At 40.2% G+C, this 25,126-nt stretch overlaps 1 protein-coding gene, 1 long non-coding RNA gene and 1 pseudogene across 8 annotated transcripts in view; 1 reads left to right on the forward strand and 2 right to left on the reverse strand.

Moving 5' to 3' along the window:
• Positions 1-692: 692 nt before the first annotated feature.
• LOC139029912 (uncharacterized) lies at positions 693-3,679 on the reverse strand. The gene is made up of 2 exons (XR_011482209.1): positions 2,347-3,679; positions 693-2,116 (listed from the first exon to the last, which is right to left on the reverse strand). It is a non-coding gene; the product is annotated as an uncharacterized lncRNA (long non-coding RNA).
• A 40-nt stretch (positions 3,680-3,719) lies between these two features.
• Positions 3,720-25,126, forward strand: part of LDAH (lipid droplet associated hydrolase) — a 94,210-nt gene continuing 72,803 nt past the window's right edge. For 4 of the 7 annotated variants that reach the window (XR_011482207.1, XR_011482208.1, XM_020898271.2 and 1 more), the window contains exons 1-3: positions 5,576-5,599; positions 7,592-7,747; positions 19,170-19,313. Coding sequence is in view for 5 of the 7 variants with exons in the window: in XM_020898271.2 (XP_020753930.2) it covers positions 7,594-7,747; positions 19,170-19,313 (298 nt within the window). In the remaining 2 variants the exon portion in view is untranslated. Of the gene's footprint in view, positions 3,808-3,878; positions 4,324-5,575; positions 5,600-7,591; positions 7,748-17,787; positions 18,036-19,169; positions 19,314-25,126 lie in introns of those variants that run through there. The other 3 variants (XM_070451238.1, XM_070451229.1, XM_070451246.1) reach the window with 3 other exon arrangements.
• Positions 22,868-23,723, reverse strand: LOC110140022 (L-lactate dehydrogenase B chain pseudogene; annotated as a pseudogene).

The raw sequence follows: 25,126 nt of genomic DNA on the forward strand, positions 1-25,126 counted from the left end.
GCTCACTAAATCCTTAACTGTAGCAGAGGGTCCTTGTCTACAAGGTACAGTATGACCCCTAATGCTTGTCACTGATGATTGGATAACTGCTGACAACCAGACCCAAGTCCAGTCAATCAGAAAGTCTGCCCTGAGTATTTGGAATTCAAATCAAGAGAGTGAGAAAAAGAGCCTCTCTATGTAGGCTGTCCCTCTGTGTCAATGCAGACAGGCTACACTGTAACAGAACCAAAAATAGCAATAGAGGTTTCTTTCTCCAATAGTCATCACAGGATGGTCAATAGGTTTTGGGTTTTTGTTGTTGTTGTTTTTGGTCAATAGGTTTTATGTAGCAGCAGCTACTCAAGGACACAGGCTGTTCAGGACAGACATCATTCAAATGTTGCCATCATCTCACCAGAGGATACAGTGACATTTTGGAGGATTTCACACAAGAAATATCAACTGCTCAGCCGGGAAGTGACACAGTATTTCTCCTCACAGTTCATTGGCCAAAAATACTCACATCCCCTTGGTTGCTCCCTTCCTAGGATTCCCCCAACCCTGGCCTATAAGAGAAGTGCAATCCTAACAAATGCCTTGAAGGTTAAAAGTAGAAACTATTTGAACAGCAAATAATATGGGGATAACATCGACTAGCCAAAGATTTGGAAAGATATATTAAAAAAAAAAGAAAGATGGAACCCCTGTGGTTACTTTTTCTGGCACAGATTTATTTAATGAAACTGCAGACAAAAATCACTTGAGCAATGCACCGCAAATGCCTATGCAAGAATTGAAATAACTGCTGCACTTTAACCACACTCACTGGAATTCTGCACACATAGAGCTGTACATTAGTAACAAGGGACAACAACACCTTGAACAAGTCATGTAGTGCCATGCATGTGTGCTAAGTTGCTACAGTCATGTCTGACTCTGTGCAACCCTATGGACTATAGTCCTCCAGAGTCCTCTGTCCATGGGATTCTTCAGGCAAGAATACTGTTGTAGGTTGACATGCCTTCCTCTGGGGGATCTTCAGACCCAGGGATCAAACCCACTTCTCTTAAATCTCCTGCACTGGCAGTCAGGTTCTTTACCACCAGCGCCACCTGGAAAGCCCCCATGTAGTGTGACTGCATTGTAATTATTCACTTATTTTGTGCATTTGTCGGTTTCCAGACTCTACAGTCATGTGTTAATATTGACCTCATTGGGGTTGTGTGAGGATTCAAAATGTTGATCCATTAGAAGCTCTAAGCACAGTCCAGTTCAGTCAGTCGTGTCCAACTCTTTGTGACCCCATGAACGGCAGCATGCCAGGCCTCTGTGTCCATCACCAACTCCCGGAGTCCACTCAAACCTATGTCCATCAAGTCAGTGATGCCATCCAACCATCTGATCTTCTGTCGTCCCCTTTTCCTCCTGCCCTCAATCTTTCCCAGGATCAGGGTCTTTTCAAATGAGTCAGCTCTTCACATCAGGTGGCTAAAGTATTGGAGTTGTGGCTTCAACATCAGTCCTTCCAATGAACACCCAGGACTGATCTCCTTTAGGATGGACTGGTTGGATCTCCTTTCAATCCAAGGGACTCTCAAGAGTCTTATCCAACACCACAGTTCAAAAGCATTAATTTGTCAGTGCTCAGCTTTCTTCACAGTCCAATTCTCACATCCATACATGATCACTGGAAAAACCATAGCCTTGACTCAATGGACCTTTGTTGGCAAAGTAATGTCTCTGCTTTTTAATATGCTGTCTAGGTTGCTCATAACTTTTCTTCCAAGGAGGAAGCATCTTTTAATTTCATGGCTGCAGTCACCATCTGCAGTGATTTTGGAGCCCAAAAAAATAAAGTCAGCCACTGTTTCCACTGTTTCCCAATTTATTTGCCATTAAGTGATGGGACTGGATGCCATGATCTTAGTTTTCTGAATGTTGAGGTTTAAGCCAACTTTTTCACTCTCCTCTTTCATCAAGAGGCTCTTTAGTTCTTCTTCACTTTCTGCCATAAGGGTGGTGTCACCTGCATATCTGAGGTTCTTGATACTTCTCCTGGCAATCTTGATTCCAGCTTGTGCTTCCTCCAGCCCAGGAGTGGCCTTTTCTAAACTCATTGGGTTAACCATTATATCTAGAAGTAAACCAAAAGCCGAGAAGGTAATAAAGAGGTACCAGTCAACTTCCAACTGCCAGCTAGAAGATGGTGCCTCCACTGAGATATTAAATACAAAAGGATCAAGTCTTCTTTACTATGTGTGGGGTAGATTATTGATTTGCCAGTCTACTTGTCTGCTTCTCCCTGGTGCTAGAAAACTATTTCATTTTCTCTACTGCATTTTTTGACAGACATATGCCACTCACCTATGTGCCAGGTGCTGAGGATATCAACAGTTCACAAAATGAATATGACTTTTGTCTTCATGGAGTTTAGGTATGTAAGCTCTGTCAGCTGCAAATTGGCACTTGCCAAGAGCATTTGCCAACAACTGAACAACAATAAGGGAATTAGCCATCTGCCTCTGTGGAGATTGAACCTTGTGCTATTGCAGCTGTTGACCTTCAACCACCCAAAGGAGTTCAGGGTGGAACGAGGCACTCTGTGCTCCAGGAAATCTGGTGGGACAGGTCTTTAGATGGTTGGATGTTTTTAGAAACAGATTTTATGTTCTCAATCCTTGCATCTCCTCATATCTAGAAAAGCACTAAATCCCTTCATGGTGACATCGGAGCCTTGTGACTACAGAAGTGAAAGTGAAAGTCGCTCAGTCATGTCCGACTCTTTGCAAACCCATGGACTGTATAGTCCATGGAATTCTCCAGGCCAGAATACTGGAGTGGGTAGCCTTTCCCTTCTCCAGGGATCTTCCCAACCCAGGGATTGAAACCAGCTCTCCCGCATTGCAGACAGACTATTTACTACCTGAGCCACAAGAGAGGCCCAAAAATACTGGAGTGGGCAGCCTATCCCTTCTCCAGCAGATCTTCCTGACCCAGGAATCAAACCAACATCTCCTGCATTGCAGGTGGATTCTTTACCAACTGAGCTATCAGGTAAGCCCTTTAAAAAGCACTGGATCCCTTCATGGTGACGTCAGAGGCTCGTGACAAGCAGAAAACCTTTTGTAAAAAGGAATGCCTAATTGTATTGAACTCTCCCCCTTCACCAAAATCTTATATATCCACCTTCCACTGTGGACTCTTTGGAGCAATCTCTCAGAGCTAGCTGAGGCTGCTGCCTCCCAGGCTGCAGTTCTCATTTTGCCCCCAAATAAACATAACAGGCAACTCTCAAGTCGTGCATCCTTTTTTTTTAGTCCACAGCTTAAAATATCTCTGAAATAGGGATATTCATCATTTTGCTACAGGGCCGACTAGCAGAGGCTGGGTATATTAATGCTAAGAAACTGGTCAGCTGAGACCCAACTTTTCCGTGAATGTGGGCAAACTAAAGGAAAAGATGCAACCTGTAAGAGAGGAAAAGGAAACATGGGCAGAGGAAAACACGGGGGAAAGACTTGGAGAAAGGGAAGCTTGAAGTGTATCAGGGATGATTAAAATAAGAGGCGGGTGAAATTCAAAGGAAGGAGGAAAGAAAGTTCCAGCACAGATAAAGCTTTCCGGCGCTTTCGCTGGTTCCGGGCCACCGGGTCCAAACCAGGGTCAAGAATCTCGCAAACCTCGCCACACCCAGTCACCCGGAGGGCCTCCGCTTCCCAGTGCAGCGCGCGGCGCTGCGCTATGACATCAGAGGGGGCGGGACTTCTTGTCCCAGTGACGCCTAACTCAGGTTTTGGTAGAAGGTGGTGCCTTCCGGGTGGACAGGTGAGGAGCTTCCTCCCACGTTCTGGGGGTGACTTCATAGGAGGAAGGACGGCGGGACAGGCACGCGGGAGATGCAGCCCTTTCTCTTAATGGCTCTCGCAGACCCCGTGCCGCCCTTAGTCAGACGGCCGGTAGGAGCGTGAATAACGGGGCCTGCGACCTCTTGGGCGCCCGGAGCCCTTTGGCCTGCCGGCCCAGCGGGAACGTAGCATGTGGACCGCTAAGGGCAGCCTGCCTGAAGGGAGTCTTATGGCGGCCCCTTTGGGGGAGTAGGGGGCCCGGACTTCGGACGGCTGATAGGGAACAAGTGACTAGAAGTGGCCAAAGTCTGGGCTAGGGAACCCAAAGGTCTGAGTGCTTGAAGTAACTAAGCCTCTAGCCTTGAGCTAGTCAACTCTGGGGCCGCCCTGGGTGTCAGTTTCCCACCTTGTCCATTGATGGTCTCTTTTGGTTTGGAATCAAGTTTCTCCTCAGGATCAACCGCCTTCCCGCTGCCTCTCAAATTTGTTACACCAGGTATCCTTGAGAACTGACTGTTGCACCAATCTCTGACTTGGCCCTCCTCTGAGCCTGGCGTGCTGCAGTCTATGGGGACGCAGCGTCGGACACGACTTAGCAACTTAACAACCACCACCACCATTTGTTTGAGGTTCACTCTAGTTGGTCTGATGGTTCTCCGTGACGTCAAGGTCAAAATGGCACTTGTTGCCTTGAACTTAAAGAGTGCAGCATTTTGGGAAAACAGTTGTGACTTTTGTTGCCTCTACCGCGTGTGATGCATCATGGTATTTTTCGGAAATAGTCCGTGTCTCATTTTGTCTTATGTATAAAATGGGGTACATTAGTAGCCAGCTGATAAGATTGTTTTCTTAACTGAGATACTTCATGTAACACTTGGAACAGTACTTTGCACATAATAAGCACTCAGTAAATGTCAACCCTTAAAGCAGGACCTGTCCACACCCCTGCACCGATTTCATAGCTCTCTTGAAGTTCTTTGCTGCAGGCTACTGGAGTTTACTGTAATCTCTCACCTTTGAGTTTTTTTATTTTTGCACACCAGACAGGATGCATAATTCCTTAGAGATCCATGCAAACTGTTGAGTGAGTCAATAGTTTGTTCCTTTTTCTTGCTGAGTAGTATTCTATGGTATGGCTTATCATAGTTGGTTTAGCCATTCACTTTTTTGTAATGTCTAGTTGTAGACTGTTACAAATAGAACTGTTGTGAATCTTTGCTTGAATGTTTTTGCGTGAATATGTTTTTATACCTCTAGGACAGATACCCAGTAATACGATTGTTGGGTAACAGGATATGCATTTAGTTAACTCATGTGTTTGTTTTTTTTCTTTAGTAGCTTAATAGGTGAACTACATTGATTGATTTTTGAATGTTAAATATACCTGGAATAGATCCCACATAACTCATCTTCTATGTTGCTAGATTCTATTTATTATATTTTGTTAAGGTATAGATATGAGAGGTGTTAATGTGTAGTTTTCTTTTTCTTTCTTTTGACCTAAATAAAGTTAGAATCCAATTAATATAAGCAGATAAACACCTATGCTTAGCTGAGTAAAGCTTACCTAAGTTGTGCAGATTGTAGCTACACTGTGTACCTGGTTTTTAATCCAGCGTAAGTCTTACTGCTTGTCAAAACTGACCATTAAAGATTGCTTGTAGGTGGTGCCTGAGGGCGGGGCCATCAACTTTTAATAATATATATTAGAACACATTGTCTCCTGTTAATCTGCCCATTGTTTGCAGCACTGAGTTACCCTGGGTTCTTAGGTAAGGAAGAAAGTAAAATTTTTCTTTACTTTTTTTTATTTGGCTGTGTAAGATTCAGAAACATAAGAGTGAAATAAAATAAAAAGATGCTTTACAATATGTACATTAACTGCAGGTTTCTCAGTGGTATTTTACTTGAAGTGTTTAGAGTTATTGTTAGTTTTTTGCTTGTTTTCCAATTTTCATAGACTGTTTGACTTTCATATCTGCTTGCATTCTTGTTAATTCTGTGGCTAAGCTCCTAAGATGTCATTTACTTTGAAGTTAAGTGTTTATGAGTTGAATATAGTTAATAACTTTGGATTCTCTTTCTGGGGCAAATCTTAAATTTAGCCAGTGTCCTCTCTGTCAGCACTCTAATTTAGTACTGTGTATAACAGTTAAATCTAATTGTTTCTAACACTTTATAAATGTCATAAGACCTTTATAAATATATTGTATCTTGTGATAGTTTTAGAGATTGGGCTACAGTGACATTTATTAGTGAACTAAAAATCAATTGAAAAGGTGAGATGATACTTTTATTTACTTAGTCAATGTATGTTAATATAATTTTGAAAGGAGTCCCCACTTCATAAGTGAAAAATTTTCATTCCAGATAGTTTTCCACTATTGACCTTTTGGGCTAGTGATTCTTTGTTGTGGGGGCCTGTCCTGTGCAGTGTAGGGTGTTAAACAGTATCCCTGGCCTCTACTCACTAGATGCTGGTAGTAATACCTCCCCTGATACCAAGTGACAATAAAAACTGTTTTTATTTTTTGCCATATGTCTTCTGGGGGACAAAATTGTCTCCCCTTGGAAGTCACTGCTCTAGAGAGACCTCACAGCCTAAGCATGGAAGTAGGGGGGACAAGTCCTCGAGAAATCTTCTGAGAGAGTATATTGAAACCAGGGGGAAAAATCCTTTCTTCTGCAGTGTCTCTCTTCCAGCCCATTCTTCAAGGTTAACATCATGTCAGTTGGCAGAGGGAAAATACTTAAAAGACCCAGATCCATTTGTCCAGAGAAGGCAATGAAGAGTGAATTTGGAGGCAGTGCATTGATAACTGGCACAAGGAGGAAAGCATTTCAAAAGTGGTGGGGGAGTAAAACATCGGCAAAGCTCTAGGAGCAGAAAAACATGAAGATAACTGAGGAACTGCAGGGACAAGACAGACCAGAGTGCAAGGTTAATGGTAAAGCAGTAAGAGGAGAAAAAGCTTGAGGGGAACTTATAATCTAGACTCTGGATGGCTTTGAGTGAAAGGAGAATAGTTGAAGAGGAGGATAGAAAGACCAATGAAAGTCTGGGACTTGGTCCTATTGATAGAGGCAGAGGCAGAGATGGAGGGCTGATAGAAGTAATTTGGGACTGCATTTTTGTACATATCTTGATTATTCAGAAAATTGTTTTATGGTTATTCAGAAAATTGTTTGTGATGTTATCTGATATTCTATTTTTTTCTACCTACCCATTTCATAATTTAATAATATAATGCTTTAATATCATAAAAATATAACATAAAGGGAAAAAGTCAGAGCTCATCAAAGAGTTCACTCTCCTTCTTTACCTTCTTATCTGGGAGAGTACAAGAGCAGTGAGAGCCTCTATTTCTTCACCAGACTTCACCAGGTCTCACTGTTCAAGCATATAGCTGTAGGAGAATTCAAGCAGAGGGGAAATAAAAGTTAGCCATGGATATTGTCAGTTTAGACTGGAGAGGAGAATGGTGGGGTTTTTGTTTTTTTTGGGGGGGGGTTGTTTTGATTCACACTCCTCTATCGTCTTTAATTTCACCAGACATGTCTCTCTATCTCCCTACTCTGGTGGTTTATTTTTTTTTTTAATCCAAAAATCTAGGGTAGCTAAATAATCATATTTTTCCCATAACTCTTTGTGACATTTCCTTCTAGGTATGTTGAATTTTGTCTTCTTTATTCTCGAATATTGCCTTTGGCTCAAGGTTTTATATTTTAGTGACTCTTCATATTGTTCTTCTCCCCTTACTCAGAAATGGACACAGAAATCAAGGAAGAAATTCCTGTGCATGAGGAATTCATTTTATGTTGTGGAGTTGAAACCCAGGTTCTAAAATGTGGGCCCTGGACTGACCTCATTAATAATCAAAGAGGCACGAGGCCTAAGCTGCTTATTTTCATTATTCCTGGTAAGTTTAAAAATCTGGATAAGATGACTGTATACAGATACATGTGACTATTTCTGATTTTAAAGAGAATTTGATAAATATAAAAATCCTTGTGGAAAGAAATAGAATCATTCAAACCATTGATAATAACCACCCTTAATACTTTAGTGGCTGAACTTTTTGTTTATCTTCTGTGCATTAACAGTATATATAATATACACATTTTAAAATCCTGATGTATACCATACGTAATGTTTTATAACCTGCTTTTAAAATTTTTTAGCAATTCTTAAAATAATTAGAACTTAGTCAAGTATTTCATTTCAAGATGATTATAAGGTAGAACATTTATTCTGAGATTTGTCAACTGGGTGATATGTGAATTTTGCTGAATCAGTGTCAGTCGAATGTTAGGGAAAGACACTTTATTGCACTTTTTAAAATTATGAGCTTGAAAAAATATATATATAGCAGCCTTAAAAATTAAAAATGAAATTTTAAGTATGTATCATTTTATAGCACAATATATCATGTACACAGCTAGGCCTATGGACTATTGTTACATTTCTTTTCTTGTACATTTTTGTTTGTTTTACCTATGTTAGTGTTTGTCTCTTTTATTTGCTTAGTTTTCTATGTTTCAATCAGTAATTTATCCTAAAATTATTCTCTAGAAGTGAAAAAATCTTCTCATATTCTGAGTAATCAGTTTTCTGTTTTGTTTTAGTTCATTTTTGGCACTACTGTGCCCAGAATTCTGTGTTCTTCCACTCCAGTCTAGACTGGTTGCTCTATGGGCCTCCTACACAAGGCCATCCTGAGGACTCCTTTTCACTTTTCTTTTGGGTTGGATTCCTTGTTTCCCAATCCCATATTTTTCTTGGTTTATTTCCCTATTTTTGGTGAACCATACCTGCTAGGAACTTCCTGAGAAGAGGTACATGGGAATTCATCTTTTAAAGGTCTAGCATGTCAGAAAATGTCTTAGAGCTCTAGGTTAGAGATGGTAGTTTCCTTAGAACTTGGAGTAAATTTTCATTCTCTTCCAGGGTTTGGACTGTTTTTGAGAAGTCTTTGTATTTTTCTGATTTTTTATCTTTTATGTGTGAAGTTCTCCCCCTCTGCTGGGAAAAAAACAGATCTTTTTTTAGATCTTTTCTTTGTTCTAAGATTCTGAAATTTTACAGTCAAGCCCAGAGGTGTGGGTGTTTTTCATGTATTGTATTTGGATTTTGGTGGACCTTTTTAAACCAGAAATTTTACTTCAATTCTCAAAGCTCTGTGTTCTTTTTTTAATAGTCTTCTGTTTCATGTTTTGTCGGTGCATAACCTTTTTTTTTTTTTGGCTTCTTGCATTATTAGTAGTTGCTGCGTTCTGTTTTCTGTTTCCATTAGTGTTTGTTTTTTCTCAAATGTTTGATAATCCTTGACTACCCTATCATTTTTAAGAGGAAGACATAAACAGTTGATTGGAAGTTTGTATTCAGGGGTGAGGCTTGTCCACAGGTGGCCAACCATCCTAGTCTGAGGGGTTTTCTAGGACACACGACTTGCAGTACTAAAACCATAACAACAGGATGGGCAAAATAGAATGGTTAGTCACCCTACATTATCCTCACCTTAAGGTAATTGGGTAGGGACCTAGCATTCACTGGAGGATTTCTAGCTTTCAGCATCTGTACCTGTTTTTTGAATTGTTCATTTTTCCCAGGAAGGACTCTTCCTAGCATCCCATTTGAGGGATGGATGCCCGACTGCTGGTGTTAGAGCTGAACAAGGGAAAAGAGGTTGGAATTTCAGTGTTTCTTCTTAGTATAGTGCTTTTGTTCTCAGCTGGGCTATGATTTCTGATCCAGAATCTCTCGTTGGTTTAACCTCTTCTGAAAATAAACTTCCAGTGTTCTGCCACAGTGTAACAGTCTTTTTGAAAAGCAATCTGTCAGCTTTCTATTAAAATTAAAAATACATGTACTCTGCCAGTAGTGAGGGAGAGTTTGAAATTATAGGCATGTGTTCTTTTGATGAAGCAGAGATTTGGAGGCTGTGGTAGAGTGTAGGATTGAGAAAATAATTAGAAATATTATATTGGACTTTAGAAGGGATATCTTTCTGAGGCTAGAATGAAGGAGGTGAAGTTGGTTACTGAAATGGAGAAGTGTGAAGGCATGTTCAGAGGAAATAAAGTAGTTCCTGCCTTTTAACCTCTGTTTTCTCTGTTAAGAGTTGAGGTGATCTGTGGGGAGTAAGGATGGCAGAGGGTGATTGTGACCTTGAGGAAATTGGCCAGTATTAAAAATAGCAAATATTCAGGATGAAAGAAATTATTGACCAAAAACAAGTAGGTAGATTTTGAGTAGGGCTGTGATCAAATACAGGTATATTGGGAGTGAAGTCTAAAAGGGCCGAAGGTCGAGCTGGAAAATGGCTATCAGAGTTGGGATGCTTTGAATGTAAACCATTTCTGGGTAATGAAGAGACACAGACCTGTGATTCTTTAAGTTGTCAGAAACAACAGTATCATCTAAGCACTTGTTACAAATGCAAATTTGGGGGCCCTGTCCTAAACCTAATGAACCAGAAACTCTGGGGGTGGGGCAATCCTTAAGAAGTCCTCTAGTGGATTTTTTAAATTTAATTTTTTGTTGGAGGATAATTGCTTTACAGTATTGTGATGGCTTCTGCCATACGTCAGCATGAATCAGCTATAGGTATACATATGTCTTCTCCCTCTTAAACCTCCCTCTCACCTCCCGCCCCACCCCACCCCTCTAGGTTGTCACAGAGCATCAGCTTTTAGTTTATGCACACCACCAGTCTAGGCTGTGGCTACTTGAATTGGTTGCTTAAGTTGGATATAGGTGAAGTTCTTTGGATATGATCAGGATAATGAATTATGGGACAAAGGTGTTGACTCAGTCAGTCCACCCAGATTTTGAAATCACCTAAGTCTGTGGAATGACAAGTGAAACTGACATCTCTTTTAAGGGTCAGGGTTTTCAGGGAATGTGTAAGAGTGACTAAAAAGTTGATGGATGGAAGTAGATGGCTTCAACCTTAGAGAAAGAGAGATTGTTCCAGTAGGATGAACTAGTAATGGAGAAACAGCTTACTTTATATATACCCACTCAGAGATGTTCATTCACCTACTCACTGGTATAAGGTACCAAGAATAGTGTGTTGCAAAAGCCTTTGCTGTCATTGAGGTGTAGGAAGTGTTAGAGAATAGTGAGGTCTCTGTTACACATGGACGTCACCAGATGGTCAGTACCAAAATCAGATTGATTATATTCTTTGCAGCCAAAGATGGAGAAGCTCTATATAGTCAGCAAAAACAAGACCGAGAGCTGACTGTGGCTCAGATCATGAACTCCTTGTTGCCAAATTCAGACTTAAATTGAAGAAAGTAGGGAAAACCACATGACCATTCAGGTATGACCTAAATCAAATCCCTTACGATTATACAGTGGGAGTGAGAAATTGATTCAAGGGATTAGATCTGATAGACAGAGTGCCTGATGAACTATGGATGGAGGTTCGTGACATTGTACAGGAGACAAAGATCAAGACCATCCCCAAGAAAAAGAAATGCAAAAAAAGCAACATGGCTGTCTGAGGAGGCCTTACAAATAGCTGTGAAAAGAAGAGAAGAGAAAAGCAAAAGACAAAAGGAAAGATATACCCATTTGAACACACTGTTCCAAAGAATAGCAAGGAGAGATAAGAAAGCCTTCCTCAGTGATCAATGCAAAGAAATAGAGGAAAACAACAGAATGGGAAAGACTAGAGATCTCTTCAAGAAAATTAGCGATATCAAGGGAGCATTTCATGCAAAGATGGGCTCAATAAAGGACAGAAATCATATGGACCTAACAGAAGCAGAAGATATTAAGAAGAGGTGGCAAGAATACAGAGAAGAACTGTACAGAAAAGATCTTTATGACCCAGATAATCACAATGGTGTGATCACTCACCTAGGGCCAGACATCCAGAAATGTGAAGTCAAGTGGGCCTTAGGAAGCATCACTATGAACAAAGTTAGTGGAGGTGATGGAATTCTAGTTGAGCTATTTCAAATCCTAAAAGATGATGCTGTGAAAGTGCTGCACTCAATATGCCAGTAAATTTGGAAAACTCAGCAGTGGCCACAGGACTGGAAAAGGTCCATTTTCATTCCAATCCCAAAGAAAGGCAATGCCAAAGAATGTTCAAACTACTGTACAATTGCACTCATCTCACATGATAGTAAAGTAATGCTCAAAATTCTCCAAGCCAGGCTTCAACAGTATGTGAACTGAGAACTTCCAGATGTTCAAGCTGGGTTTAGAAAAGGCAGAGGAACCAGAGAGCAAATTGCCAACATCCACTGAATCTTCAAAAAAACAAGAGAGTTCCAGAAAAGCATCTATTTCTCCTTTATTGACTATGCCAAAGCCTTTGACTGTGGATCACAGTAAGTTGTGGAAAATTCTGAAAGAGTTGTGAATACCAGACCACCTGACCTGCCTCTTGAGAAATCTGTATGCAGGTCAGGAAGCAACAATTAGAACTGGACATGCTATATTATCTAGGGTGAAACAGATCACCAGCCCAGGTTGGGTGCATGAGACAAGTGCTCGGGCCTAGTGCACTGGGAAGACCCAGAGGGATCGGGTGGAGAGGGAGGTGGGAGGAGGGGACAGGGATGGGGAATACATGTAAATCCATGGCTAATTCATTTCAATGTATGAAAAAACCACTGCAATGATGTAAAGTAATTAGCCTCCAACTAATAAAAATAAATGGAAAAAAAAAAAGAACTGGACATGCAACAACAGACTGGTTCCAAATAGGAAAAGGAGTACCTCAAGGCTGTGTATTGTCACCGTCCTTATTTAACTTATAAGCAGAGTGCATTATGAGAAACACTGGGCTGGATGAAACACAAGCTGGAATCAAGATTGCCAGGAGAAGTATCAAGAACTTCAGATATGCAGATGACACCACCCTTATGGCAGAAAGTGAAGAGGAACTAAAGAGCGTCTTGATGAAAGTGAAAGAGGAGAGTGAAAATTTAGCTTAAAACTCAACATTCAGAAAACTAATATCATGGCATCTAGTCCCATCACTTCATGGCAAATATATGGGGAAACAGTGGAAACAGTGACAGACTATTTCTGGGGGCTCCAAAATCACTGCATATGGTGATTGCAGCCATGAAATTAAAAGACGCTTGCTCCTTGGAAGGGAAGTTATGACAAACCTAGACAGCATATTAAAAAGCAGAGACATTACTTTGCCAACAAAGGTCCATCCAGACAAGGCTATGTCTTTTCCAGTGGTCATGTATCGATATGAGTGTTGAACTATAAAGAAAGCTGAGCACTTAAGAATTGATGCCTTTGAACTGTGGTGTTGGAGAAGACTCTTGAGAGTCCCTTGGACTGCAAGGAGATCCAACCAGTCCATCCTAAAGGAGATCAGTCCTGAATATTCATTGGAAGGACTGATGCTGAGGCTGAAACTCCAATACTTTGGCCACCTGATGGGAAGAACTGACTCATTGGAAAAACCCTGATGCTGGGAAAGATTGAAGGCGGGAGGAGAAGAGGATGACAGAAGATGAGATGGTTGGATGGCATCACCTACTCAATGGACATGAGTTTGAGTAAACTCTGGGAGTTGGTGATGGACAGAGAGGCCTGGCATGCTGCAGTCCATGGGGTTGCAAAGAGTTGGATGCAACTGAGCGACTGAACTGAACTGAAAGGAAGAGAGTCCGTTCTGAGAGAGCCAGGTTTAAGATACGGTGAAAAGATAGAAGGAGCATTCATTGAAGACACTGTGGAGAAAGGGAAGCTTAAAACATTTGTTTCTTAATTGTCTCATTGTTTTCTAGTGCTTTGGTCATTTTCAAATCATTTCATTTCCTGGTGTTCTTTTATATTTTCCCTTCTATTCTCCTTGCCACCCTTGGCCCTTTTCCTTGGATTTTGTGCAGGCTGTAGATTGGTGCTGCTCTTTAGTTTGTGGAATTCAGAATTGTATTTTGTCTGGGGGCTAAGTCTATTTGTACTGTGGGAAGAATTAGGATGACAGTATTTCAAAGATTGTTAAGCCACTATAGACCTCGTGTTTAGTCCATCTCAGATAGACTGACATAAACCTTTTATTTTAAATCACTTTGCTTACACACATAGCAAAATTTGTCCATCACTTTTAAGTTAGTAATGGTGATCATGAGGAATTTTTTATTGGAATCCACAGACTGAGGCGCTTTTAATTTAGTTTCATCTTTTCCAATGAACTTTCGTTGTAGAATTTCTGCTATTAACATTCTCGGACTTTAGTGAAATAAGCAAAAGGAGACTGTGTGGGTGTTCACATAGAACATATTGAATCATTATAGTTCTCAAGTGGTCATATGGGGATAGTGGAATCATGTGTCATGTCCTGCATTGTGAGTACACAGGTTGGAGTTGGAGAAGATAAGACTCTGTGGAAAACTCAAAGCCCAAAGTTCTGTCCATGTGACAATGTTCTCTAGATGCTATGCCACTTTAACCTGATATATGGTGGGTTTTGTCCCCTGCGAGGTTAACTATTAAAAGAAGGCAAAGTCTACAATTGCAGTGTTAAGTAGCTAAGGGTTCATTGGCAATTGGAGTCTAGAGATAATCACTACAGCCTCTGTTATATGTTGCTCAGGCATTTTACTATGTGTATGTTCAAGCTGGTGTTTATAACACATTTTGATATCCTTTGATAAAATGTACAACTTGCATTTCTGTACTGGAATGTTTTTGAGCATTCTTACACCTGGACATGGAGATATATATACATATTTTTATACACACACACATATATATCTGATTTTAGTTGTATAAACAAGACCCTTTTAATTTTCTCTGTGGTTTCCTAACCAGGAAGTTTAGTTCATGGTTCACAAAGTGTAACATAAGCCATAACATTTAAGTGGTGAAGTATGCAATGACATTTAAACATTTTGCATTATATTTTCTACCGCTGTCTCTAAGTTGGATCTTTGTCTTACTGGCCATTGTGTTCTCTTTAGGAGCCAAGTTCTTTATTGCTTAAGGGCCTTTGCACCTATTCCTACATCCTAGTATTCTTTTCCTCAAATCTTTACATGGTGGATTTCTTCTCATGTTTTGAGTTTTAGCTAAGTGCCACCTCCTTGGACATTTTTCTCAGGCCATCCTAATCTCCTCTGTCATATGATCCCATTTATTTCCTTCATAGAAGTTATCATACTCATGAGCTGTCTTATCTACCTGCTTAGTTATGTGAATATATTTGCCTACTAGAATATAAATTACAAAAAATAACTATAAAAGAATATACAGAAAATAAGCTATGTACTGAATGGAATGAATGGACATGGAGTGGCTGGCATTATAACTTACTTGCTGGAGATAAAATAGTAAATCAGAAAGATTAAGAGGATTTGATTAGGATCTTACAGTCCTTTAGGGAAGGAACTCAGACAAACCTGGAGATAGGGAGAGAAAATTGTTTGCTAGCAGTTCCATTATTAGTACTCATTCATTCTGGTATTATCTATCCCATCGTTGCGACTATTGTGTCTAAATCATGTAGTTGTTATCTTTGGACTTTCCCTAAAGTTAAACCAGTTTAACATCCTCTACATACTAAAGTTACAGAATTCTGCCTGTTAATCTATTTCACTTAAAAAATTTTAAATGTAGTAATAATAGTAGTAGTAATAAAAATAATAATGACTGTCCATTCACTACCCTTAATGATAATGTCAGCTGCTTTATAGAGCTGTTGTGAGATTAACTAAAACAAGGTATGCAGAAGATCCTAGACTAGGTGATTTTATGTTCTTTTAAGATTCAGTAGTATTATTTTTTTCTATATGCCCTTTCAATTTTCATATATTTATTTATCTGAGCATTTATCGTCTGTGTGATAGATAATACCAGTAACACCTTGGGCAAGCTACTTAACCTCTCAACCTCAGTTGCCTAATGCCATAACATTGAAACAATAATAGTACTAAACGAGTTAATGTATGTAAAACACTTAAATACTGCCTGCCATGTAAAAAGTTATAATCTGCCCATCAGCAGACAAATGGATAAGAAAGCTATGGTACATATACACAATGGAATATTACTCAGCCATTAAAAAGAATACATTTAAATCAGTTCTAATGAGATGGATGAAACTGGAGCCCATTATATAGAGTGAAGTAAGCCAGAAAGATAAACACCAATACAGTATACTAATGCATATATATGGACTTTAGAAAGATGGTAATGATAACCCTATATGCAAGACAGAAAAAGAGACACAGATGTATAGAACAGACTTTTGGACTCTTATGGGAGAAGGCGAGGGTGGGATGATCTGAGAGAATAGCATTGAAACATGTATATTATCAAGTGTGAAACAGATCGCCAGTCCAAGTTGGATGCATGAGACAAGCGCTCAGGGCTGGTGCACTGGGATGACCCAGAGAGATGGGATGGGGAGGGAGGCGGGAGGGGGGTTCAGGATGGGGAACACGTGTAAATCCATGAGTGATCCATGTCAATGTATGGCAAAAGCCACCACAGTATTGTAAAGTAGTTAGCCTCCAACTAATAAAAATAAATGGAAAAAAAAAAGGGTTGATTATTATTATTGTCTTGCCCTGTGAAGAAACCTATAAAGCTTTGCTTTGTTTGTTTGTTTTTTTAAAGACTTTTTTGATGTGGACCAATTTTGAAAGTCTTTATTGAATTTGTTACAATACTACTTCTGTTTTATATTTTGGTTTTTTTGGCTGCAAGGCATGTGGGATCTTAGCTCCCTGACCAGGGATTGAATTTGCACCCTCTGTATTAAACGGTTAAGTCTTAACCACTGGCCCATCAGGGAAGTTCAAAACTTTGCTCTCTGAAAGACATAAAATATTTGAATATTATACTTGACACTTCTAGAAGGTTATACTCAGTAATGTAGAAAATATAAAATATTTCTGTTTGTATAGAAATGAGATAAAATTCAATCAGAATTCCAAGAAGAGTTTTAATAATTTAAGCTGGTGAAAATAATTCTAAGGATCTACCAGTTACTGAAACATTAAAAAATAAAAATAAAAAAACCCAATGTGGTAATCAAGACAGTATGGTGCTGGCAAAGAAGAAAATGAAAAAATATTTGAAATTAGAATTAGCTAACAAATGTAATATTAAAATGCAGAAATATCACTTTGCTGACCAAGGACTTTCTAGTCAAAGCCATGGTTTTTCCAGTAGTCGTGTGCGGATGTAAATTGGACCATACAGAAAGCTGAGCACCTAAGAGTTGATGCTTTTGAACTGTGGTGTTGGAGAAGACTCTTGAGAGTCCCTGGGACTGCAAGGAGGTCCAACCAGTCCATCCTAAAGGAGATCAGTCCTGAATATTCATTGGAAGGACTGATGCTGAAGCTGAAACTTCAATACTTTGGCCACCTGATGGGAAGAACTGACTCATTGGAAAAGACCCTGATGCTGGGAAAGATTGAAGGCAGGAGAAGGGGATGACAGAAGATGATATGGTTGGATGGCATCACCGACTCTATGGGCAAGTTTGAGCAAGTTTCGGGAGTTGGTGATGTACAGGGAAGCCTGGCGTGCTGCAGTCCATGGGGTCGCAAAGAGTCGGACACAACTGAGCAACTGCACTGACTCACTGAATGAATGTAAGAATTCAGTATTGGATCAGAAGACATTTCAAATCTATGTAGAAGGAATGAGTTATGTAATAAATGCTCTTGGGACACTGCTATTCACTTGGAAAGAAGTTGGATTGCTTTGTACTTTACACTCAAAAATATTCCAACCTTACTGAAGATATAAAACAAGGATAAAACATGAGACAGTGTCATCACATCCACCATTGATGTTACAGTAACTCTGTTCGGATACACCCCTCTTCCCTTCTTTCTCCTCTTGCTTCACAGCAGACAGTTAATCAGCTGACCAAAGAACACAAAGATGACACTAGCACCATCACAAAAAGGAATTTGGAACTTGAGTCACTAGGTCAGAATGCAACAGTGGCCATGATAAGGCCATCATATGTTACCATCATGGCTGGACACTGATGGTGAATTTTAATACCTAACATTTATACAGTGAAGAATGTATTGAGCAGTGTTTAAGTACTTTACATATTTTAGTTCGTTTAGTTCTCACATGAGGTAGCATGCTTCTTATCCTGACTTTATGGACGATGACACCAAGGCCCAGAGAGGTTAAATAACTGGCCAAAGGTTACATGGTTGGCCAGTGGCAAAGCCAGGATGCCATTGCAGGTAATCTGACTCTAGAGTCTATACCTTTAACCACTTTGCTACACTGTTTATCTAGGAAACTAAGACATATAGATAATGAAGAAATCAGTAAAATTTGACAAGGGTGACAGAGGTTACATCAGTGCAGCAAAACCCTGTCATGTAATCACAAAGAGGAGAAAACCTAGTAGCATAAAGAAATAGATACATTGAGTGGACAAACATATTGATGGAAATGGTCTAGTATTTACAAAGGCATCATACAGATGATGACTGTAAGATGAAAACCCCATTTCACTCTTTTGCCCCTAAAGATGTATCAGATCAAATGTTTTTTTTTAATTACTTATTCTGTTTCTTTACAGCAAACCCATGTCAAAAATACATTCTGTACATACACAAGAAAGATCTATGTATATTAGTTGGTGTTCTTTTCCTCCAGAAATCAAATCACACGTTTCTTTACAATATAAGTACTTGTGATAAAAGACCAGAAAACTCTTAGTAGACCCTTTAACATTCTCTTTGTGAATGATTCTGACACTGATTGGTTTTTATGCAACTTGGTAACTGCTCACAAGCAAATGTGGAAGGGGCTTACAGGCAGTATTAATGATTTTAGGCAATGCAAAGACACTCAAGGGTGTTTAAGTAGAGTGCTGCTCTGATTTGATTTGAGGTTTGGAGAAATCTCTCCAAGTACCCTGATGCATAGATTCCAGGGGGACAAGAGCAGATAGAAGAGCCTTTAGGAGGGAAGTGGTAAAACTAACAGAATTGGACAAAGATGAGGTGTATTTTGGAAGCAAAGTCAACAGGACCTCTTGGTGAATTGGATGTAAAGAGCAGGGAGGAACCAAGAAAGACTTATGCTGTTAGGACTTGGTTTATGATTGGTGGTTCCACTTATTAAGTAGAGGAACATGGAGGATGAATTTGAAGCCACTGGTGAACAGAGCAGTAGGAGAAATTTTCTAAATGATAATTCCCAGGCTTAAGGTATATATAAAGGATATGAAAATTGAGTTGTACAGGTAATTGTTATTAAATTTGTATGGGAAAGTGTAAGGAGATACCTTTCTTTTTCAGTCTGTACTTTTTCCTGTGTAAGTTTATTGTTTTGGTTAATCTAAAAGTCTGTGTTTCTTTTCCTAGGTAACCCAGGTTTTCCTGCCTTTTATGTGCCATTTGCAAAGGCTTTGTATTCTGCAACAAAAAGACGCTTTCCAATTTGGATTATCAGTCATGCTGGGCATGTCTTAGCCCCCAGAGGCAAGAAGATTCTTACAACCTCAGAAGGTATGTCTTCGTTAACATTTGCTTTCTTTTACGGTAAATGGGTGTTCTTATTTCTAGAAAGCCTGCTAAGGTTAAGAGTTACACCAGTGGAAGCCTCTGCTTGTGGCATTATACCTGTGATGCCACATTCCAGTAACTTTAGGATTTTGGAGGTCATTTTAATCATTATGCAGGTAATTTTTTTAAAGTTTGGGCAAATTAAACAGTTTGGGACTTACTATCTCTGTTTACCAACTAGTAACCAAGTATATATTTATCAATCATGTACTGTAGTTGCAGGATTGTATTAAGAGGAATGGGGAAGTGTTACAAGACATGGTCCTTAGCCATGGTTCTTACTCTAGAGAAGCTCTTATTCCCACATTTGGAGAGTGACTAAGTGATATTCCCTGGCCTGTGATCATGTGGATACTTAGAGGGTAAACAAAGGAGAGAGTACAGGAGTTTTAACAGTTGAGTAGAATTTGAATTTCAAGGGTGGAGGTGGGTGTAGAGGTGTAACAGGCAGAAGGATTAACATGGGGGCAGGAGGAGAGAGTCAGTAGGTACTTGAGCGCTGGGCAGGGCCAGATTCAGAGGAGCCTTGAAAGCTGAGGGTAGAACTGTGTGGTAGATTGCTGGAAGCCTTAAATGGAGGAAGTAGATCAGAGAGCTACAAATTACCTGCTTTTAATTCACGAGTATTCTAGCATGTTCACTCTTCTAAAAAAAAAAATGAGTAGAAACAAGATAAAACAGTTTCTCTATGGGCATTCCCTAAGGGTGTGTGTGTATTCCATCATTGAGAACCTATGGACTGTATATAGCAAGCCAGGCCTCTCTGTCCATGGAAATTTTCAGTCAAGAATACTGAAGCAGATAACCATTTCCTCCTCCAGGAAATCTTCCCCACCCAGGGATTGAACCCACATCTCCTGTATTGGCAGGCAGATTTTTTACCACTGAGCTTCCTGGGAAGCCCATTCCTAAGGCTTCAGTTCAGTTCAGTTGCTCAGTCGTGTCCGACTCTTTGCGACCCCATGAATCGCAGCACGCCAGGCCCCCCTGTACATCACCAACTCCTGGAGTTTACTCAAACTCATGCCGATCGAGTCGGTGATGCCATCCAGCCATCTCATCCTCTGTTGTCCCCTTCTCCTCCTGCCCCCAATCCCTCCCAGCATCAGGGTCTTTTCCAATGAGTCAACTCTTCGCATGAGGTGGCCAAAGTATTGGAGTTTCAGCTTCAGCATCAGTCCTTCCAATGAACAGCCAGGACTGATCTCCTTTAGGATGGACTGGTTGGATCTCCTTGCAGTCCAAGGGACTCTTAAAGAGTCTTCTCCAACACCATAGTTCAAAATTTTTCGGTGCTCATCTTTCTTCACAGTCCAACTCTCACATCCATACATGACCACTGGAAAAACCATAGCCTTGACCAGACGGACCTTTGCTGGCAAAGTAATCTCTCTGCTTTTTAATATGCTATCTAGGTTGATCATAACTTTCTTTCCAAGGAGTGTCTTTTAATTTCATGGCTGCAATCACCATCTGCAGTGATTTTGGAGCCCAAAAAAAATGAAGTCTGACACTGTTTCCACTGTTTCCCCATCTATTTCCCATTAAGTGATGGGACCAGATGCCATGATCTTAGTTTTCTGAATGTTAAGCTTTAAGCCAACTTCTTCACTCTCCTCTTTCAGTTTCATCAAGAGGCTTTTTAGTTCCTCTTCACTCTCTGCCATAAAGGTGGTGTCATCTGCGTATCTGAGGTTATTGATATCTCTCCCAGCAATCTTGATTCCAGCTTGTGCTTCTTCCAGCCCAGCGATTCTCATGATGTACTCTGCATATAAGTTAAATAAGCAGGGTGGCAATATACAGCCTTGACGTACTCCTTTTCCTATTTGGAACCAAGGGTACCGCTTTGTTAATCTGAACTGGGAAAGAGGTGGCTCTGGCTTCATTGCCTAGTTTGCCTCTGTTTCTGGTATGCTTCTTCTATGGTGTGAGCATCTTCTTGTACTTAATCAAGCATCTAATGATAGAGGAAATCATGTGTGGTAGGGGAGGTATGAAGGGATAGGTGATATGGGAACTTTCTGGGCTAATCTGCTTAAATTTTCTACAACTCTAAAACCATTCAAGAAATAAAATCAAAAAATAAAACAAATGCTAGAGTTTTTTTATTATTTTAATATTTGCATTATAGTTTTTTCATTGTATTAGTTTAGACTCCCATAACAAAACCCATAAACTTAGGTAGCTTAAATAGCAGGAGTTTATTTTCTCATAGACTGGAGACTGTAAGTCCAAAATTAGAGTTTCAGTATAGCTGCTGTCTAATGAGAGCCCTCTCCCTGGCTTTCAGGTGATCACCTTCTCTTTTTGTCCTCACTTGACAGAGGGGCAGGGAGGGAGGGAGAGAGAGAGAGAGGAAGGATGAGAAAGCAAGAGTGAGAACAAACCAACAATCTCTCTGGTATCTCTTCTAATAAGGGCACCAATCCCTTCATGAGGGCCCCACCCTCATAACCTCCTCTAATCCTAGTTACGTCCCAAAGTCCCCATTTCCAAATACCATCACACTGAGGGCATGCAGTTGTTCAGCACAAAAATTTTAGGGGACACAAATATTCAGTCTATACAGTCATGAATGGGAATGTTATGTATCCATGTATTAATTCGATGACAAGTATTGGTCAGAGTATATATATAACATTATACCAGAGCAATAGTAGAACATAGAAATTATCTCTTAAAACATTTTTACTAAATATTTGTTCAAGTTTTAGTAGCTGCCCTTCAGTCCATCCTCAGAAGTATTACCTTATAGGTGTTAGAAGCAGGCCCTTTGAAGTCTCAATCCTGTAGAGCAGCAAAGGATAGGTTTCTCTTATAAATGGAAATTCTTTCCACATTCATGAATATCTGCAGGCATGCTAAATTGTTTTTATTTGAAGAAGTAGGTGACAGTTAAGAGGTCATTTCTGTTTTTATCCATGTCCTATTTTTGGCTTTTAACTGATACATATGGTCAAGACACATGGTAGTTATGGCAGAATTTGAGAAATAAAATTACCCTTGTGCATACAGAGTAGATACTCTGGTTCTGTAGTTAGTATGGGATTTGGTTCTCTTTTCTTTAGTCATAGATGAGACTATTCATGGGTCATCTCACTGTGAACATCACAACTCCCTGGCTCTTGACCTCTCCTCTGAATTCCTACATTTTGTGGTATAGATCAGCTTCCTGAAGTGTTAGTATTCCAGAATACTGTGTTAATTTTAAATTGACTTTAGCGTCAGATGCCAACTCTTTTTTTCCCCCACACTACACTGGTTTCTTTTATTTGTTCAAGAACTCATCTTGCAAGCATGGGCTTTGATTCTGGGAGTCCAGATTCACATACTTAGGAAGATAAAAGCAAACTGTGCTCCATGTACATGGATGAAAACTAAAGGCTCATGGTTAGTCACACTGTAATTTTAAGTTTCTGTAGCCTAGCAGCCAGAAGCCACAGGTCCTTTAGGTCCTTCTGGATGCCCCAGAGGGTATCTGCACTTTTCCTGAGTTAGGCAACCTCTTCATCCTTCAGCTTCTGTTTGATAAGACTGGTTAACTCCCGAGCATTCAGGATACATGGAAGACTCAGGAACACTTCATTATCAAAGCCATACATCCCCTTCACTGTTGTTGACACTGGGTGAATCCTGGATAGACTTTTCATCATGGATTCAATAAGATCAGCCACACTTAATCGAATAGCCCAGATGGTGTCACCTTTGAGCTTGATGACTTATAGGCACTTTTAACCACCATCTTATGCACTTCCTTCTAATTTTTGCTGTGATTATCTGTTCCCATTTCTGGATTCAGTTCCTGGAGAGAAATGCCTGCCACATTCATATCACTCCACACAGCCACACTTGAGTCATCATGTTCTCTAGAATTCATCCATAGCTGCTGGGATGAATGCCAAGTTTTTCAGCCATAAAATAGCGAAGTCTAGCAGAATCCACATTACATCCACTGCCAACCACAGGGTGCTTGGGTAATCCACTTGGTTTCCAGGTAACATACATGAGAATATCCACTGGGTTGGAACCACCAGTCAGGACTGTACTTGATGACCTGAGGAATGATGAACTTAGAGACACTGATGTTCCTTTGCAGCAGATTCAGACGACTCTGTCCCTCTTGCTGGCAAACTCCTGTAGTTATGCTGCAATCTTGAAATTTGCAGTGACAGAGTAATCTTTGTCTGCCATAGTCTTTGGTGTCTGAAGGAATAAGCTTGCGTGCTGCAGGTGCAGCATTTCTTCTTTGAGTTTGTCTTCCAAAACACCCACAAGAGCAAGTTTATTAGTCAGAGACTTTCCCAGAATGCTGATGCCACATGCGATACTGACTTGTCCAACACCCACTACAGTAATTTATTGTTTGGGACTGTTGCCTCTTCTGCAACTGATGGCAATCAGTTTTTCTTTAAGGGTTGACATTGTGCCCTGGGGAGAGAAAGTTCTCCAGATGGCTGTCAGGGTCGCAGAAGAAGATTAAGTCAGAAGCCTACATCTCCTAGGGTGCAGGATCTGCAAGGAAGGAGGAGGAGGCAACCTTGGCTGCCTCTGAGCTTCCTCTACTGTGATTCCAACTCTTGTTTAAAAATAGTTGTATTTACTTATTTTGGCTGTGCTGGGCCTTCTTCACCGCTGCGCAGGCTTTTCCCTAGTTGTGGTGCACGGGCTTCTCATTGTGACAGTTTCTCTTATTGCGGACCACAGGCTGTAGGATGCAAGGGCTCAGTAGTGGTAGCTCACTGGCTCTAGAGCACCAGTTCAGTAGTTGTGGCGCACCAGCTTAGTTGCTCTGCATCATGTGGGATCTTCTTGGATCAGGGATCGAACTGTATCGCACGCGTTGGCAGGTGGATTCTTTACCACTGAGGCACCACAGAAGCCAGATGCCAACTCTTTTTTTTTTTCCCCAGATGCCAACTCTTGAGAGTGCAATCTGAGATTTCTTTTTTCCTAATTCTGTTTACTCACTAAATCTTTGAGTACCTGCCTTTGAGTATCTTTGAGCCTGCCTCTTTGCTAGCACTTACAGAAAAATACCTCTGTGCTTAATGTACTTTACATTATTAGTTTAGTATTAGTATTAGTATTATCTCACCACCCAGACTCCCTTTTTAAAGCATTACATGTAAGATTACCCTTATCTTGGCTAATCTCCTCTCTTCAAAAACAGTTTCCACACTGAGTAGTGATCAGGTCCTTGATAGCAAGAACATCCAGACTGTTTCAGCTCTTCAGTTGCTCAGATTTCTTCTGTTACCATTTTCAGTTACTTTGTATTTATTTACCTAATCATGTTCTGTTTAGAATGATAAATTTATAGATTAAGTTCAGTCCCTCTATAAATTCCTTCAAAAATTCTAATTTCATTTTTTTCATAGGAACAGAAAAAATCCTAAAATTTGTATGGAGCCACAAAAGATACCAAATAGGCAAAATAATCTGGAGGAAGAGGATTGAAGTTCAGGTTCATAGTTAAAGTATCACACTTCCTGATTTCAAGCTATATTACAAAGCTAGTGATCAAAACAGTGTGACGGTGTCATAAGAACAGACCAGTGGATCCAAACAGAGAGCCCAGGAAAAAAACCATAATAAAGGCTCAACTAATCTTTGACATGAGTTTGGGTAAACTCCGGGAGTTGGTGATGGACAGGGAGGCCTGGCATGCTGCGATTCATGGGGTCGCAAAGAGTCAGACACAACTGAGCAACTGAACTGAGTCTTTGACACGGTCAACAGGAACACACAATGGG

This window comes from Odocoileus virginianus, chromosome 2 (genome assembly GCF_023699985.2).
Source record: "Odocoileus virginianus isolate 20LAN1187 ecotype Illinois chromosome 2, Ovbor_1.2, whole genome shotgun sequence".
In the NCBI taxonomy this organism is placed as follows: domain Eukaryota; kingdom Metazoa; phylum Chordata; class Mammalia; order Artiodactyla; family Cervidae; genus Odocoileus; species Odocoileus virginianus.